Source organism: Molossus molossus, unplaced genomic scaffold (genome assembly GCF_014108415.1).
Source record: "Molossus molossus isolate mMolMol1 unplaced genomic scaffold, mMolMol1.p scaffold_m16_p_9, whole genome shotgun sequence".
NCBI classification, from domain to species: Eukaryota; Metazoa; Chordata; class Mammalia; order Chiroptera; family Molossidae; genus Molossus; species Molossus molossus.
In genome coordinates this window covers 97,049,641-97,069,276 of record NW_023425403.1, presented here as the reverse complement: position 1 = coordinate 97,069,276, position 19,636 = coordinate 97,049,641, and the positions used below count along the sequence as shown (strand labels likewise).

The 19,636-nt window shown below is 37.6% G+C and overlaps 1 protein-coding gene across 1 annotated transcript in view; it reads right to left on the bottom strand.

The window, feature by feature from the left end:
* Positions 1-19,636, bottom strand: part of WDFY2 (WD repeat and FYVE domain containing 2) — a 214,249-nt gene that overhangs the window by 88,776 nt on the left and 105,837 nt on the right. The window contains exon 3 of the mRNA XM_036250646.1: positions 12,544-12,617. Within this exon, the coding sequence (XP_036106539.1) occupies positions 12,544-12,617 (74 nt within the window). The remainder of the gene's footprint in view (positions 1-12,543; positions 12,618-19,636) is intronic.

The window sequence follows — 19,636 nt, the reverse complement described above, 5'->3', positions numbered from 1 at the left end:
GCAAAAAGATTAAGATACCTAGGAATAAACTTAACCAAAGAAGTTAAGGACCTATTTGCAGAAAACTACAGGACATTGAAAAAGAAAATAGAGAAAAGATATATAAAAAAGTAGAAGCACATACCTTGTTCATTGATTGAAAGAATTAACATCATTAAAATGTCCATACTACCCAAATCTAGAGATTCAATGCAATCCCCATCAAAATACCAACGACATATTTCACAGAACTAGAACAAATACTTCAAAAGTTCATATGAAACCAAAAAATACCCCGAATAGCCACAGCAATCTTGAAAAAGGACAAAGTAGGAGGGATCACAATACCAGATATCAGGTTATACTACCAATCTACTGTAATCAAAACAGCCTTGTACTGCCCTGGCCGGTTTGGCTCAGCGGTTAGAGCGTCAGCCTGCGGTACAGAGAGACCCGGGTTCGGTTCCCGCTAAGGGCATGTACCTCGGTTGCAGTTTGTCCCCGGCCCTGGTTGGTCGTGCGCGTGGCAGCCACTTGATGTGTCCCTTCACATCGATGTTTCTCTCTCTCTCTCTTCCTCTCTCTCCCTCCCGCTCTATCTGAACAAAAAATGGAAAAATGTCCTCGGGTGAGGATAAAAAAAAACAAACAAAAAAAAACCCAGCCTTGTACTGGCACAAGAACAGGCATACAGACCCGTGGAACAGAACAGAGAACCCAGAAATGGACCCAGGACATTATGCTCAATTAATATTTGAGAAAGGTGGCAAGAACATAAAATGGAGTAAAGACAGCCTCTTTAATAAATGGTTTTGGGAAAATTAGACAGCTACATGCAAAAAAATAAAACTAGACAATCAACCTACACCATATACAAGAATAAACTCAAAATGGATACAAGACTTAAATGTGACTCGTGAATCCATGAAAATCCTAGAAGAAAATGTAGGCAATAAGATTTCAGACATCATACGCAGCAGAATTTTCACTGATACATCACCCAAGGCCACAGAAACAAAGGGAAAAATGAACACATGGGACTACATAAAACTAAAAAGCTTCTGCACAGCAAAAGAAACAACCATCAAAATGGAAAGGCAACCCACTGTATGGGAGAGCATAACTGCCAATAATATATCAGATAAGGGTTTAATTTCCAAAATACTAGAGTACTCATACAACTCAACAATAGGAAGACAAAGGATACCATTAAAAAATGGGCAAAGGAGCTAAATAGACACCTCTCCAGACAGGACATACAAATGGCTAAGAGACCTAGGAAGAAATGCTCAACATCACTAATCATCAGAGAGATGCAAAGTAAAACAACAATGAGGTATCACCTCACACATATCAGAATGGCCGCCATTAACAAATCATCAAACCACAAGTGTTGGTGAGGGTGTGGAGAAAAGGGGACTCTAGTACACTGCTGGTGGGAATGCAGACTGATGCAGCCACTATGGAAAACACTATGGTGTTACCTCAAAAAAGTAAAAATTGAATTGCCATTTGACCCAGTGATTCCACTTCTAGGAATATACCCTAAGAAGCCTGAAACACCAATCAGAAAGAATATATGTACCCCCATGTTTGTAGCAGCACTATTTACAATAGCTAAGATCTGGAAACAGCCCAAATGTCCATCAGTAGACAAATGGATAAAAAAGCTGTGGTACATATACACAATGGAGCACTATGCAGCTGTAAGAAAGAAAGATCTCTTATCTTTCTTACATGGAGTATTATCTTAAGCAAAACAAGACAATCAGAGAAAGACAAATATCACATGATCTCACTTATTTGTGGAATATAATGAACATAACAGTATGAGGAACAGGGTAGACCCAGAGACATGGAAGTGGGGTACAGACTGACAACCCCCAGAAGAGGGGGTGGGGTGGAGGGAAGAGATAAACCACAGAACTTACATGCGTGTATGCATAACAGATTGACATGGACAACAAAGCTGAGGATGGTTTTGGGGAGGAGGGGTCAATGGGGAAAAAAAGGAGAAAAATAAATAAACTAATTAAAAAAAAAAGTAATATACTTATCAATTCCTAGCCAACACCTTTCTGAAGCATGGACATGCCACTTGATATGGACAAAATAAGATGACCACCTTCCAAAACAGTAACACAACACCCCTATAAGGACATCCACTGTGGCAGATAACTCCTGTAGGTAGTGTTTAAATGATTTCAATCTACAGTGTACTCTACTGGATCTCCTTGGCACCCAATTTAAAATCGAGGGCAATGTGGGTGCCCCTAATGGTATTCATGCTATGGAATCGGTCTAAAAGATTTACCAAGAGGACCTTCAAAAATTTATAGTTGCATGGAGGTACCACAAAATAATACTGGGCCATGGAATGCTCTTGGCATCTGCAATTCACTGCTACTTGACCAAGTGTTTACATGACATGCAGATACTGAACAACAGATGTCAGGGCCACATGTACAGTGATGTAACTATAGGAGATAAGCTTTTCCTTGAGAGGTTCTAAAAAGGTCTATGATCTAAACAAATACTGAAGGCACACTAACTCTCATAAAAACAAGGGTTTCTATGACAAAACCACCTTCAATGAATTATACTATATAAATAAATAGCAAGCAACTGGCATGTTGGCACCCTAGCACTCTTGCTGCTAAGGCCTCATATATGTAAATTGATATTTTATATATTTATATTTAAGTTCATTGCAATTTATTACCACAAAGTCAGAAGAGAATAAATGTAGAGTCTATAAAAAGAATTCCTCACATTAGAAATTCCAGTGCCATAAAATGATAAAATGGCTTAAGAAATGATGGCCTTTGTGGTAAAAACCAGGGAATTATGAATCACAAGTCAGCATAAATAGTAGTGAAGTTATGTAAGAGTTTTAAAGAAGGAGGCACTATATAGATTCTAGGTCCACATTTCTCTGAACACAGGACCTCCAGAAACTTACTTCAAATCAACCCTGTGTTGACCTCATGATTAGGATATTATATTCATGTATGGTATCACACTAGCAATCCTGGAAAGCAGGAAAATTCCAGAACCAGCACCAGTTCTGTAAGAACAAAACTTAGAATGCATCTTGATGACTGACAAGTCAGATGTAGTACTGCTATCTCTAAGCTAATGAAGGGAAGGTTTTCAAAATACTCTTTCTCCTGCAGGAGTGGCCCAACTGTACATTAATTTGGGTGCCATATTAACTGTACATTAATCAGAGGGCCTTATTCATAGGTTACTTCTGTCAACTGATGGTCCTTGGTGCCAATTCAATGCCAACAGAAATCCCCAATTTGGGGTGCAGTGAAAAAGGAAACTTTATTCAGTGCAAACAGTTCAATGTATAGCACAGCTGTGAACACAGGCTGTGAAGCAGCCCTGGGGCCAGGGGACCCTCTTCAGCTAGGCAGCTCCACTCTGTGTGGGCCTGCTGCTTTGCTCCTGTGCTGGTCTGTTCTGCTCCAGTGAGATGTCTGGTGTTGCAGCTCTACTTCCAGCCGGGTCTTTCATGGAAAGGGAAAATGCGCTCCCTAAGCCAGAGGAAACCTGCCTTGTATGGGCAGAAATCCGTGCCCCTGGTCCCTGATTGATCTGTCATCACGTAAATTAGGATTCCAAATCCTCGCAATTTGATTGGTCCAAAAGGCACTGTCCTGATTGGTCTGAATAGAGCTACTCTGGTTGGTTGGTGCTGTGCAGCTCCAATTGGGTGGGGAAAGCCTCAGTCCTATTGGCTGAAATAGGATCCCAGGAACTCCTTTATAAGGGCTGGCTCAGATGGCAGGAACACAGTGCGAGTAGGCAGTTCAGTAGTTCAATGCAGACTTCTCCCTAAAGTGCAGTTTGCAGGAGAGGCTCCTGTGTAGAAATGGTTGCTAGGCTCTGTTTGGTTGTTTTGTTTTTTAATTTTAGCCCAGTTAGCCACCAGGAGCCCTTCTTAGTAGGCATCTTTTTTCTCAGGGTTCAACCTTTCATCACTCTAGAATGTGATCTCACCATTTGGGTTTACTCCCTTCTGAAGGCTCATTATAACCCACAATAATAAACAACTCATCCAAAGCATCTCGTTATGTTAAATGCTCAAATTCTTTTTTTTAAAAATTATTTTAGCAATGGCTTGATGTATGGAATAACACAAATTTCCAATTTATTCGTGACCATCCTAGGGCAATTCCTTGCAATCAGCCTGGTATAATAGGAAAATCTATCCAAGGCTCAGGGAAGTCCTAGCTGCCACCACTGTCTTGATATGTGACCTACCAAATAGATCATCTATCTAATCTAGGGGAGGGTGGCATTAGATTGAGATTAAGGCTTCTTTTAATTCTAATCTTTTCTTATGTCCCCCAAGGGGATTTTGAATCACCCTCTTATAATATCTTTGGATACCTCATCCTGAAGGCATCATAGTACACATTCACAAAATTTATTTCTAATCAATAGTTAGAACACTATTAGGGAAATAGTGTAGATACACTATTACCAGGTGTGTTAAACTGAACAGTGTCCTCCCAAAATTTATATCCACCTGGAAGCTCAGACTGTGACCTTATTTGGAATTTAGGTCTTCTTCACAGATGTAATTAGTTAAAATGAGATCACAACTGGATTAGAGTGAGTCCTTAATCCAATGGCTGGTATCTTTATAAGGTCACATGAAGACACAGACACAGAGAGAGGAGGGGGATGATGGAGGCAGGGACTGGAGTGACATACCTACAAAACAAGGAATGCCAAGAATTTCCAGCAACCACCTGCAGCTAGGGAAAGGTGATGAATTCTCTCCTAGGGCCTCTAGAAGGAGCATGACCTTTTCAGTACCTTGATTTTAGACTTATACATAAGCCCCAGAACTGTGAGAAAACACATTCTGGTTTTTTTAAAAATACATTTTATTCATTCATTCATTCATCCTCACCCAAGGATATTTTTCCATTTTTTATTCAGATAGAGTGGAAGGGAGAGAGAGAGAGAGAGAGAGAGAGAGAGAGAAAGAGAGAGAGAGAGAGAGAGAGAAATCAACATGAAAGGGACACATCGAGTGGTTGCCCCCAGCACGACCCAACCAGGGCCGGGGACAAACTGCAACCGAGGTACGTGCCCTTAGCGGAAACTGAACCTGGGTCTCTCTGGACCGCAGGCCGATGTTCTAACCGCTGTGCCAAACCAGCCAGGGCCACATTATATTTTTTAAAGCCACCAGAAGCCACAGGAAAGTAACATACCAGGTACTGAGATATGCTGCAACTGATAATGACTCATTGGGCTACCATGGCAATACACAGGGATTTTTACAAATACTACAATACCTTGTAGCTTCTGAATATAACAAAACACTTAGAGTTCAAGATCCTGGTTTCAAGTGATAGTAACAGCTATGATGATTCTTGGATTTCTTTCTAGTGTGTGCTGAGAATTTTATTTTTGTGAAAATTAATAAACAGAAACCTCATTTAAAATGGAATTGGGAGGCTAAAAGAGAGAGAACTCTCACACATGTTACTCAATGCTAATGACCACAATAGGAAGAGATGCACCTTGAATTTCTGGCAGAAGTGCTACTGCTTTACTGCCTCAGCAGAAGTAAGAAAAGATTCTTCCTTGCCCAGTAACAGCTCAGGCAATGGGAGACTGCTGTAACTCAGCCAATGGAAAGCCACTATACTTCAAACTTTCAGTTTCCTCCAATGGACTCTTTGTTGAAAACAGTTCCACCCAAGTGCTATAACAGGGTGTTCCTCTCCTTTGTTTCTCTGGACTTGTGCTTGGTTCACCATTAGAATGCATGTTTCACACTGTAATTCTTTGTTGTTCCCAGAAAAATTATATCTGGTTATTTGTTAAAGATAAACATTTTAAAAGAGGTATTTCTCCTTTTTTTTTATTTTGGTACATGCCCCTAGTGGGAACCAAACCTGGAACTCTGGTCCGCAGCCCAACGCTCCAACCGCTGAGCCAAACCAGCCACGGCCGTAATTTCTCCTTTTGTTTGGAAAAGTAACATCCTCTCTTATAGAAATTACATTCCTCTCCCTCGAAGTTACAGGTCTTCTGAAAGGGGGACACATTTTGCTTTCCTGTTACAAGAACCCATTGCCTGAGTGATGACTGTGACCTATAACACAGATTGTCCATCTATGAGGTTCTGCCAAGACATACACCATTCTGAATACCATCATGTGAGGCAATTTTAGAAAATTAAGGGATACAACTCGTGAAACAGATGAACACAAAGTAATGCTATTGTAAAGTTGTTAATTTATTTGCAAAACACAAATCTCCAAGTAATAATAAAGGATGAAGAAGGCATATTCCTCCAATAACCCCAAAAGTTCATCAGATATCTAGTCTTACTTGAAAAAGAGGCAATGAAAGACTTATTTGCAGTATATTGTAGGGTCCCACAAACTCTCAAGAACACATTGTATTTCTACTTAAGTTTCTTAGTTGCTTGCTTAATATATCTTTGTTTATAAATTTCAGGAAGCAAAGTTGAATATAAAATTCTTTTTTTTTTATCCTCACCTGAGGACATTTTTCCATTTTTGTTCAGATAGAGTGGGAGGGTGAGAGAGTGAGAGAGAGAGAGAGAGAGAGAGAGAGAGAGAGAGAGAGAGAGAGAGACATCGACATGAAAAGGACACATCGAGTGGCTGCCACCTGCATGACCCAACCAGAGCCAGGGACAAACTGCAACCGAGGTACATGCCCTCAGCAGGAACCGAACCCTAGTCTCTCTGGACCACAGGCCGATGTTCCAACCGCTGAGCCAAACCATCCAGGGCTGAATATAAAATTCTTAAATGACCACCCAAACCAGTCACTTCAACACAGGATTCACTCATATTGTGTCAACTGTTGAGAGCAATTTATCCTGCCAGCTAAGTGCCCAACTTTGGTTTTAGCATCCCTATGACATAAGCTGAAATGCCTTCTTTCCTTCATTCAACAGACATTTTACAAAGCATCTACAGTGGTCCAGGAATTCTGTTAGGATGCATCACAGAAGCAGACATGGTCTCTACCTTCAGGCAATTCAGTCTAGTGAAAGAGATCCATAAACAAATAAGGTAATAGGCAGGGAATGGAAAGCCTTTAGCAGGAATTCTTTATAGATGCAGAAGTGGCTCCAGGATAGCAGTCTAGACTGGGGTGAGAAAATGGCCAACCTTCAAGGCACAGAGACGGTTCCTAGCTCTGCTGAGAGCTGCTTCCTGGCTAAGTAAGCAGGAAAAGACTTGTGCACTCTCTAGGCCTTAGTGTCCTTATCTGAGAAATGTGAGTAATACTAGCTACATGGGAGGATTACTGTAAAGCTGGAATAAGGCGATGTATGTAAAGCAAAATGCCCAGTACATAGTAGCTGCCCAATGTTTAGTTCTCTTTATTTTTTCATTCCTTTTGATAACCTATGTGAACTAACAGTAATATATACTGTAAGAATATAATAACCACAAGAACTACCAAAACAACAACAGACCCACACATAGTAAGTACTATTTAAAATTTTTTAAATTTATTTTTATTGTTGAGAATGTTACAGATGTCCCCCATTTTCCCCCCTTTTACTCCTCTCCACCCAGCTGCCGTCCCACCCCAGGCCTTCACCACACTATTGTCTATGTCCTTGAGCTATACATATATACACGTAAGTTCTTTGGTTAACCAGTTCCCACCCCCCACCCCTTCCCTCTGAGATCCATCAGTCTGTTCCACACTTCCATGTCTCTGGACCTATTTTGTTCATTAGTTTATTTTTTCATTAGATTCCACACATAAGTGAGATCATGTGATATTTGTCTTTCTCTGACAAGCTTATTTTGCTTTGCTTAATAATCTCCAGTTCCATCCATGCTGTCTCAAAGGGTAAGAGATCCTTCTTTTTCGCAGCTGTATAGTATTCCACTATGTAAATGTACCACCCCTTTTTAATTCACTCATCTACTGATGGGCATTTGGGCTGATTTCTGATCTTAGCTATTGTAAATAACACTGCTATGAACATGGAGGTGCATATATTCTTTCTCAGTTGGTGTTTCGGGATTCTTAGCATATATTCCTAGAAGTGGAATTACTGGACCAAACAGCAATTCCATTTTTAATTTTCTGAGGAATCTCCATACTGTATTCCACAGTGCTTGTACCAGTCTGCATTCCCACCAGCAGTGTACTAGGGTTCCCTTTTTTCCACATCCTCGCCAGCACTTGTTGTTTGTTGACTTATTGATGGTAGCCATTCTGGCAGATATAGTTTTAATTTTCATCTCTCTGATGATTAGTGATGTTGAAAATTTTTCATATGTCTCTTGGCCGTTTGTATATCCTCTTTGGAGAAGTGTCTATTCAGGTCCCTTGCCCATTTGTTAATTGGATTGTTTGTCCTCCTTTTTATGATAAAAATTCCTAGCAAAGTGAGAATAGAGGGAACATACCTCAACATAATAAAGGTCATATATGAAAAACCTACAGCCAACATCAAACTCAGTGGGCAAAAACTAATGTAAAAACAGGAACAAGACAGGTTGTCTGCTTTCACCACTCTTATTCAACATAGTACTGGAAGTCCTGGCCACAGCACTAAAACAAGAAGAAAAAATAAAAGGCATCCAAATTGTAAAGGAGGAAGTAAAACTGTCATTATCCACAAATGGCATGATATTGTACAAAGAAAATCCTAAAGACTCCACCAAAAACTACTGTATTTGATAAATGAATTTGGCAAAGTAGCAAGATACAAAATTAATATCCAGAAATCAATGGCATTTTAATACACCAGTAATAAACTCTCTGAAAAAGAAACTAAAAAGAAAAATCCCATTTGCCACTACAACAAAAAAAAAATAAGCTACCTACGAATAAACTTGACCAAGGAGGTAAAAAACCTATACTCAGACAACTATGGGACATTAAAAAAGAAATAAAGGAAGATATAAACAAGTGGAAACATGTACCATTTTCATGAATTGGAAGAATTAACATCATTAAAATGTCCATACTACCCAAAGCAATCTATAGATTCAATGCAATCCCTACTGAAATACCATAAGCATATTTCACAGATTTAGAACAAATATTCCAGAAACTTATATGGGACCAAAAAAGACCTCAAATAGCCATAGCAATCTTGAGAAAGAAGAACAAAGTTGGAGGGATCGCAATACCAGATATACTATAGATATAGTATATAGATATACTATGATGTAGTATCAAACTATACTACAAAGTCAATGTAATCAAAATAGCCAGGTACTGGCACAAGAACAGGCATATAGATGAATGGAACAGAACCGAGACCCCAGATATAGACCCATGCCATTATGCCAATATTTGACAAGGTATCATTTATTTTTATACAATTATCACTATTCTGAATGTTAACCTTTATATAGATCAATCTCTTCCTCTTGTCCCAATCAAACGTCCCATAACACATACATGAAATTAATCTTCAAAGAGCAGAGATTTTATCATTTTAGGGACTTGTTCAATGACTATGCATTTATCTTGGCAAGATTTTAAAAATAATTTTGGCTCACTCACAGTTTTGATGAAGAAAAAATATATTTATAAAGATGATCATATATACATCTCTACAGCTATTATTTAGTAGGTTTGGAGAAAATCAGTTTGATGGAAATTTTTAAATTTCTATATTTTGAGATTTCCTTACTAGTCTATTATCCCCTCTGAAAACCTTAGAAAGTCTTCCCAAGTAGTGATGGGGGGAGATGGTTCCTGTTAGGAATCTAGTTCCTTTACATAATGCTAACTATTCATACTGTGTCAAGTTTTTTTATAATTAAACCCCAGCTATCTTTTATACTTTATACCCCATTAATCCTCTCCCCAAACTGTTGATTTCTCACCAAACAATTCCCTTTCTTACCTCTATGTTTGTTTGTTTTTCCCTATGCCATTCATTTTGCTAGAAATACCTTCCCTTCCCAATTTTAGCTAATCAAATCCTAGCCCATCTTCTAAATTCAGCTCACATGCAATCTCCATGGAGCTGACCCAGACCAGACCACTCTCTTTTGACCTCAGCCTTGCCAATATCACACTCATTAATGTATTGCTACTTTTTCTGTTATTTTTATTTTGTGTTACTTACTTTATAACTTCATTTCTCCCCAAATGAAAGAACGGTAAGTTCTTTGAGACCAGGAGCCACATGTTAGAATTGAGCATAATCTTTTGCACACATTTGATATTTAAATATATGTTGGTAGGGTAGAATACATGAGACATTATGACAGAAATTTTTAAAGTCCTGCTTAAGCATAAACAGCAGTTAGTACAATTTGACTGGCTTCTTTCAACATGAAGATAGAAGGCATTTCTGAAATCTCAAGATTAAACTGTTAGCATAACTTCTTCCCCTACAGAGGATAATTTCATTGTGAAAAATATTCTGAACAGCAATAGAATTATAAAAATAAACTATCTCAGCATTTAAGCAGGCACTTATTACAACCAGCTATATTAAATAATAATAGTGTTTGTATTTTAGCTAACAACTTATTGAGTAAATTATTCATTGTGTCCCTAATTTGGACAAGAAACCACATTAAGATCTGCTGGGAGAGAAGATGAATAAAAGACCGACCAAGTTCTCAACATTCAATATTGTATTTGATGGAAGAAACAGACTTCAAAACTTTTTACAAAACAAGTTAAATAAGCAATACAATATACCTAACCTCCTCAGTATTGTGTGTGTAATTTTGGATGGTACGGTTCAGAAACCACCTGTCTAAAAAAAAAAAAAAAGTGAAAAGTAATATTTGAACAATGTCTTGAGAGATAATTGAGAATTTGTAGATCAAGGTGGCAGAAGGGGTTATGGGATATAAGATCAGAAAATGTGAGTTTTTGACATGAAAATATACCCTCACCCCAGTGCTACTTCATGGGAAAAATAAAAGACCATTCCTCCTCTACATCTCAAAATTGTCTCTATCTTTCCCTCCTATCTTGAAAGTCACTCCACTCTTTCCCAGAGCTGAATACTCCAAATTGTTCTTGACCCTCTTGCTGCTTGTCCACTATCATATCTTGTTCCAGTACTCACCATCTCTCTTCTTCCTTTTTGTGGCCACATTTGAAAGAATGGTCTATATTTATCTCTTCTTCCTAATTCACTACGCAGTTACATAAGATTAACTGCCTCTTAACACTTTTTTATTCAGTAAAATAAAATGAAATAAGGATATACTTTCTGATTTTCTCTTTCCTTTGTTTTAAAATAAGTTAACTAGTATTTCTTTTAAGAATTTATTTGCTATGCCCTGGCCGGTTTGGCTCAGCAGTTAGAGCATCAGCCTGCGGTCCAGAGACACCTGGGTTTGGTTCCTGCTTAGGGCACGTATCTCGGTTGCAGTTTGTCCCCGACCTGGTTGGGTTGTGCATGTGGCAGCCACTCGATGTGTCCCTTTCACATCGAACTTTCTCTCTCTCTCTCTCTCTCTCTCTCTCTCTCTCTCTCTCTCCCTCCCTCCCTCCCTCCCTCCCTCCCTCCCTCCCACTCTATCTGAATAAAAAATGGAAAAATGTCCTTGGGTGAGGATAAAAAAAAAAAAAGAATTTATTTGCTATACTCAGGGAATAGAGAACGTACAGTCTCTAAATAGATTTCTCACGTCCAAAGAGTAAACTGTTAAACAGTTGAGAGTCTGTATAAGTATTTCCAGTACAGAAACTGTTATTGTAGTGATCAACGAGAATTTGAAACCTTAAACATGCTGTTCTCTCCGTGCATCTTTCCAAAGCTCAGAGCTCTTTTACAATTCTTCACATGAGAAGAATTGTACATCCTGGGAAATTTACCAAAATGGAGAATTTACCAGATTAGTTTGTCACTAGTTAATATATTAGTTAAAAATAAATATGTAACAAGAAGATTAAGTACTAAAATCTGAGATCCCAATCTCTAAACTTCAGTTCCCTCAAGATCTATAATAGAAGGATCTAATATTTACCTGGGTCTACTCTTCAGACTAAATGCAGAATCTGTGTTTTCTTTACAAATTCATACAAATTTACAAAATTCTATTCACATGCTACAGGGAGTTAAGAGGACAACGAGGAACAAAAGAAAGAGGCGAAGGAGAAGAACACAGAGTATCAAAGACAAGAGCAGATATGCAATCTAAAAGAAGTCATTTCCCTTGTTTTCCGTCATGTGTGTGAGAAAGCATATGACACCATGATTAACCATCTGATCAAAGCCAACAGTATCACAGCTTGTTCCCACTAACACACAGATTCGTGTAGTTCACAAGCTGGTCTCATACTGCCCCTGTTCTAGACACTGTGCACACTGTAGTCAAGCTGAATCTTATCAGCATTAAGTTGAGACTGATGACAGCTCTTCCTATCCCTCACCATAATTTACTACACTGCAATTTCTACTTTGCTTAGCAGGAAAATTCACTTGTTAATTTGAAAAAAAAAACAACAACACCTAATAAATAATTCTCATCACAATACATATATACATACTCCATAGGAAGGGAATTATTTCAACTGGAAATCTTATTTGTGTGTACTTACTGAGATTGTACCATTGTCTAGACCTATGGACAGTCTTCTTGTTTCCGGGTTAAAAGACATGCATGAACATGGAGCTGAAAGAAATGAACATGTTGATGAAATTAACAAAACAATGATTCTCATTGATTCAGGAGTGACTTAGTTAAAAGTGTGTGGTAATTTTTTTGGGGCCACTATTTCCTGAATAACAGTTCATTTAATTCCACTCACCAAAAATAAAAACAATAAATTTACAGCCAACCGTAGTTTTTTTTCAGTTATCCTTTTAATCAATATAACAAATAAGACATTCCCAAACTGGACAAGTTCCAAGGGGCTTGGTCTCAGCTGTTCTGTCAGTATCAAGTCTAAGTTTGCTTGACTAAATTAATATTTTGTGCTATATAATCCTTTTGTCATGAACTTATCTCTTCCATTCAAACCCCAACCTTAATAGAAATAACCTATCTTTTCTGAAGTAGGAAAACAAAAGAAAGATCTGATTTTCCCCCCTACTGGTACAGAAATCTGTTTTTTGAATCATAGTTGATATGGAGTATGAAGACTAACAGAAGTGTTTTATTCTCGGCATTCAAGGGATATGCTGGAAGCTGCTACCTGAAAAAGACTGAGGATTTGTCTCAATCTAAGAGAACCAACTTGACATAAGACCAGGTTCTACGGGAAAGAAATCAGGTCCTAGACAGGGTCTCCTGGTTCTGCAGGACTGACCTCAGCCTATGTAACCTAAGCATGTTTGGAAGCCACGTGTGGCCAAGAAGTGCTTGCTAAACAGTCCGCTTCCAGATGCCTGCCTTCTCTACCTATGCTTGCTTGTAAGAATAGAGGCTTTTTTTTTTTTAAAACAATTTGTCCTTTACTGAAATAGTTATTCTAAAAAGTCCTGCCAATTTTTTAAAATTCTGGCTCCCCTTCTCCAATTTCACAGTAGCCCTTAGATCATGAACTAGTCATCATCATAATCATAACCAGCTTCAGATAATTTTATTCCTACTTTTCACAGTTATGATTAGATATCTTACCCAAGGTTACACAGGAAGAAAAAGCTGGAGAAGTTTCAAAGACATAACTCAAACACAGTCCTATTTTCAATCCAACTTAGATTATCTTTAAACTATAAAAGAACTTCAAGTTCTACTAATAGAGCCATTTCATAAACACATCAATTAGTAGTATTTTTTTTCATTCTCTATAAAAGGGCCCTGCACAATAACAAAAAAAATCTTCTAAACTGCGTAATCACTTTTTTTCTGATTTTCAATCATGATACATTTAGAAAATAGAAACATACAAAAATACCCCACCCCCAACTTCTTTCTACTAGAACAGCAGAATATCTTTCAGCTTAGCCACAAAATTAAACTAGATTCCTAAAAGAACACTGCTGAAAAAAAGTAATCAAATGATATTTTATGCACCACCCTAAGAAAGTCTTATCTGCCCTTGGCCTATAAACGATGTTGGCAAAATTTCTACACAGATGCTAAGATGCCAGGTCTCAAATCCCATAACATGGGTAAAATTAAAATCCAATGATTTCATGGGAAATTATCACGTTAGCTGAAAACAAACAAAAAACACTGTGATTACAACTACATAAACTACATATATACATAAACTACATACACACATAAAAATAAAAATGGAAAAGCTAAACATAGTTGTGTTCAAGTGACAAGATTACTTCTATAACATTGTCTTTATTTAGTATTTTGCTATTCCTGTTATAATTTTTTTAATATACAAGCATGAAAATATAAAACAAAATCTGATTGCAGCCCAAAAGACTATGGACTGCTCAAGAATAATCTTACCACTTCGCTCTTTGCCTGACTATGTAAAAGTATCTTCTGTCTAATTCCCTCCAAAGTTCATATCTAGTTATAAAATAGAAAATCCACCGATCTTTGAATATGATTTAAAAGACATTTTTATAATATTGCACATGCTACCCTTAAATCTACATTGCTACTTCTTTATTCATTGTTTTTCCCCTATTCATGAAATTATTTGTTTTTCTGTCAAATTTAGAATGCTTACTATGTTCCAGGCATGTGATACAATGATATATAAGGTACTACAGCTGTCATTAAGGAATTTATAGATTGTGACACCAACTACACATGAGAACTATAAGACTTGTTCCCAATGTCACCTCCTTGGTTCAAATCACTTTTTATATATACATATATTTTTTAATATGTTTTTTAAAATTGATTTTTCAGAGAGAGAAGAAGGGAGAGAGAGAGAGAGAGAGAAACATCAATGTGAGAGAGAAATGTCCATGGGCTGCCTCTTGCATGCTCCCTACTGGGGATCAAGCCTGAAACCCAGGCATGTGCCCTGATCAAGAATCAAACCTGGACCTCTCAGTCCATGGAACAATACTCAATCCACTGAGCCACACTGGCCAGGCTCACTTTATATTGATAGTAAGAAATACCACCAGAATTCAAAAGGAAAAGAGCTTTCCTATAAAGGACTGTAAACAAAAGAAATTTTAATAGAAATTCTGTTGTTCTAGAACCCATATGCTTGAACACAAGATGGTTATAGACAAGGAATGCCAGAGCTAGAGGGCAGTACCTCCCAGGTATTGTCCCAAAGGGGTAAACTCCCCTTCAAAGAGGCATTATGGTAAAGCATCAAGCAAACCTCTGTGTGTGTGTGTGTGTGTGTGTGTGTGTGTGTGTGTGTGTGTAGAGAGAAAGATTTTTTGTGCATGAGCCTTATGACACTCCTCAAACCATTTCCCAACTGTGATACTCCTATTAATTGCCCATATCCCCTGTAGGGCCAAGGAGGCAGGGACTGATTGAAAAAAACATTTATGCCTTTTTGTTGTTATAGTAAATGTCTGTCCTTTTGAGGGTTGTGGGGAGTAAAGAGATTGAAACGGAGATCCTTCTAACTTCAACTCACCACAAATGATCAAAAAAGCAACCTCTGAAAGACTAGTGCTATAACCCTTACAAAATGGCTCCTATCCATCTATGCAAGAAAATATCAAAGTGGCAGGATTATCCTTCTGAAGAAGGATAATAATACACAGTAATGTTAATTATAGCCAAACGGTAAAGGGAATCCTTTGGCAGGGAGAACAACGAAGGAAACAAACAAAATATGGTGTAAGCACAATATCTGTAGCTAGGTTGCAAAAATGTGATGTTTCACAAGTAATATTTTAGCTTTCAGTGCTATAAAACTAATAATCATAAGTCAATAAATATAATGGTCTCTCTGATGGCTGAAAGTTCAACAGAGATGAACAGGCTAGGAGACTATTCTCTTCTCTTACCTTAATTTTGCATTCTCCAGAGGCTGAGAAAAGTGGCTAGCCAAAACTATAAAATTACAGCACAGCTCTCCTCTATGACTATCAAATCTGTGTCCCTGAACTTTAGCTGAAATAAATACAGCATGATACAAACTTGAAGATAATATTTATTTCTCCTACTTTTAACTGTTTCCCCATGAGAAAGATTATCCTTTCTTTGTGGGGTGACCCCTATTTGTCAATGCCTCTCATACATGTGTCAAAATTTATGGGGCCTATAACCTGAACAGGAACTGGAGGGCTATGTTGGTAGAAAAGTCCCACAGAAAGAAATCCATGTTTACAATAGGAAGCTCTAGTTCTAAAGGTCCCCCTCCCCCCTTAACTTCTTCTTCCCTCCAGTTAAAAAGGGGCTTTCTTGCACTGTGTGCACATGGCTCACCGCAGCCACATGTACTAGACTGCAATCTTTTCTTTTCACTGAATATATCCTTTTTGGTGATGGAACACCTGGTTGGCTTTGGTTTACAGTTGGTACATGCTGTATGTGGTTTGCCTGAGACTGCTCCCACACCGCCCCCAATAACTGAAATTCAAAGCCTTGCCAATAAGCCTTGTTGATGTCATATCTTTTTTTTTTCTCCTAGCTTCCTATTTTCTCCCCATTTTGACTAAAATTGAGGAAAAAACCGACCACAATGTCTTGATAAAATAGTACACAAACTCATTTTCCATGCTATCTGATTAAGATTTGCCATCTCCCCTCTCTGTTTCAGACTGATGACAATCAGCGAAGTATTTCTGGAAAAAATTTTAAGAAGATAGTGAAGGGTAAAAATAAAATAGAAAAGAAATTTGTGTAGATCTATGTGCAATGGGGAACAATATTCTCTTCCTTTAGACCCTGATGGCCTGCCAAACTCTTATCTTTAAAATTAAACACTTTCATAATACTGAGTGTTTTTTTTTTTTTTTTTTTTTTTTTTTTTTTTTTTTTTTTTTTTTTTTTTATCCTCACCCGAGGACATTTTTCCATTTTTTGTTCAGGTAGAGTGGGAGGGAGAGAGAGGAACAGAGAGAGAGAGAGAAACATCGATGTGAAAGGGACACATCGAGTGGCTGCCACCCGCACAACCGACCAGGGCCGGGGACAAACTGCAGCCGAGGTACGTGCCCTTAGCGGGAACCGAACCTGGGTCTCTCAGGACCGCAGGCCGACGCTCTAACCGCTGAGCCAAACCGGCCAGGGCAATACTGAGTGTTTTTAAAAAATTAAATCTTTGTAGTTTCGGGCACGTATTCAGTTTAAAGGTTAGGAAAAAATAAAATGAGAAGAAACTCCAGCCTGGGCAATTATATTAATGACCATGTAATTTGAAAAGCTCAAGAGATGTGAGCCCTAGACAAAGAGAACTCAAGAGATCAACATCAACCTTAACAACAATTAAATGGATGAGAGAGAAACTGGCCACTTGTATTTCTAATACTTCTACCCACCAAGTGGTCTTAAGAACTTAAAAAAAAAAAATGTAGTTAAGAGGAAGATTCTCAAAATACTTCTACTTGGGAGAAAGTTTCCTAATTTATATTATTTATACCTATAATTCTTTCATTTTATGACTTATTTTTTGTCCTTTGCTGATCAGCTGAACTTTGCTCAAATCAACAGACAGTTTCACTGAAGGGTGAGGCACGGATTTCAATCACAATGACTGCTTTGCAATGCTAAAGGTATTTATTTGGCAGGAAACAATCTTCATGGGATGTTCTAGTGGGAACTTTAAAACTAAATAAACAACTGTACTTCCATGAATAAAACTTCAGTTATTAAAGGCATCCTGGTGAAGTTAAATGTCAAGTTTTCTAAGTTAAAAGGGCCCTGGATACAGAGCCCTCAAGGAGCACCCCACTACTCAAAGCAAAGATTTAATTTACTGATATTATTTCATTCAGCTCTGTTCATCACAAGATAATATTTATTATGTTTACAATATTCAACCCATGTTTTCTTTTATTAAGAACACTTATATTTGGGACTTTAATGGCCTAGTGTTTAAAAGCATTTTTTAAATTTGAATCAAATATTTTATGCATTCAAACAAAAACCATTTGTTTTCTCTTAATTTAGCGAGTGACATCAGCAAAATTGCAGTGAATTATCAATAGTTGTTTTTTCTCCCTGACAAGTTTTAAGTTATAGTAAAGTGACCTAACTTCAGCAAATGTTAAATTACTGTCAGATGAAAATCAAAACAAGAGTATGCTAAATAAATGGTATAATTACTCAGATTAATTAATATGTTATCTTCAGTTTAAATTATCGGTATTTTCCTTCATTTCCATTAAAAATCAAAAGTTCCTTGGGCACCTTAGTAAACATAAAATTAAAAGATGAGGTAACATTATTTCCAAAAATGTAAATACTATAAACAATACATCGTTTTTATACATGATTCCATAATATAACCTATACCAAAAAGAAACCAACAAAGAAACAATATACTTAACAACCACCAACTAAGAAGTTATTTAAAATAAGGTATAGCCCTGGCTGGTTTGGCTCAGTGGTTGGAGCATCAGCCTGAGGACCAAAGAGCTGCGGGTTAGATTCCAGTCAAAGGCACATACCTCGGTTGCAGTTCAATCCCCAGCCCTGGTTGGGGTCATACAGGAGGCAACCAGTTGATGTTTCTCTCTTTCTTTCTCTCCCTCCCTCCCACTCTATCTGAAAATCAGTGGGAAAATATCCTCAGGTGAGGATTAAAAATAATAATAAAATAAGGTATAAATTAAACAATAGGATGAGCATTTCCCATATTCCCCCATCTGCCAAGAAACTCCCTCAATTGAATTAAAGATATTGTCTAAAAGTGACCAAAACAAACACTAACTTATAAAATCAGAACTGCCAAATCCATTATTTTCAATACCTTCACTGATCTAACCACATGAATTTTCCCCCAAACTCAATAAATTCAAAGGAAGATGTGGGATAACACAGGAACCATCTTCACAGTCCTAAAACACTGAAAGTTGTCCTTTGATCTCCCCAATGGGAAAATTAGCATTTGCAATTTACATACAGAATAACTCATTTCCATCCCAGATAAAAAGGATATGAAGATATTAACCATTTTAATATTCTAAATCCTCAACTGCAAGTTTACTGTTGCTCTAGGGCAGCAATTTTCAACCTTTTTCATCTTATGGCACACAAAGTAATTACTAAAATTCTGCAGCACACCAAAAATATGTTTTTTGCTGATCTGACCAACCAAAAAAAAGGTATAATTTTGATTCATTCACACACTGATGGCTAACGTCGTGTTGGCTGCTATCATTTTTTTATTTGACAATCTAAGGAAAAAGAGGGTCAGTGTCCTAGAGTAAATAGTCAGCTACTGCATGTTTTAAAAAATTCTTATGGTCCTGGCTGGTGTGGCTCAGCTGACTGGGCATCAGTCTGAGCACCTAGAGGTCACCAGTTTGATTCCCCATCATAGCACATGCCTGGATTGCAGACTTCATCCCTAGTGAGGGTGTGCAGGAGGCAGCTGATTGATGTTCTGCTCTCACATCAATGTTTCTCTCTCCCTCTCCCTTCTTCTCTCTCTCTAAAAATCAATAAAAAATATTTTTAAAAAAATTCTTGCAGCACATCAGTTGAAAATCACTTTTCTAGGACTATAGTGCCAACAAATGGGAAGAGGAAACCAATGCATTCAAAACCTCAAAAACTAGCAAATCTTTTCTAATCTCTCTGGGTTAGGATCAGCAAAATATATACTACTAATATCAATAACCTGAAAAGACTTT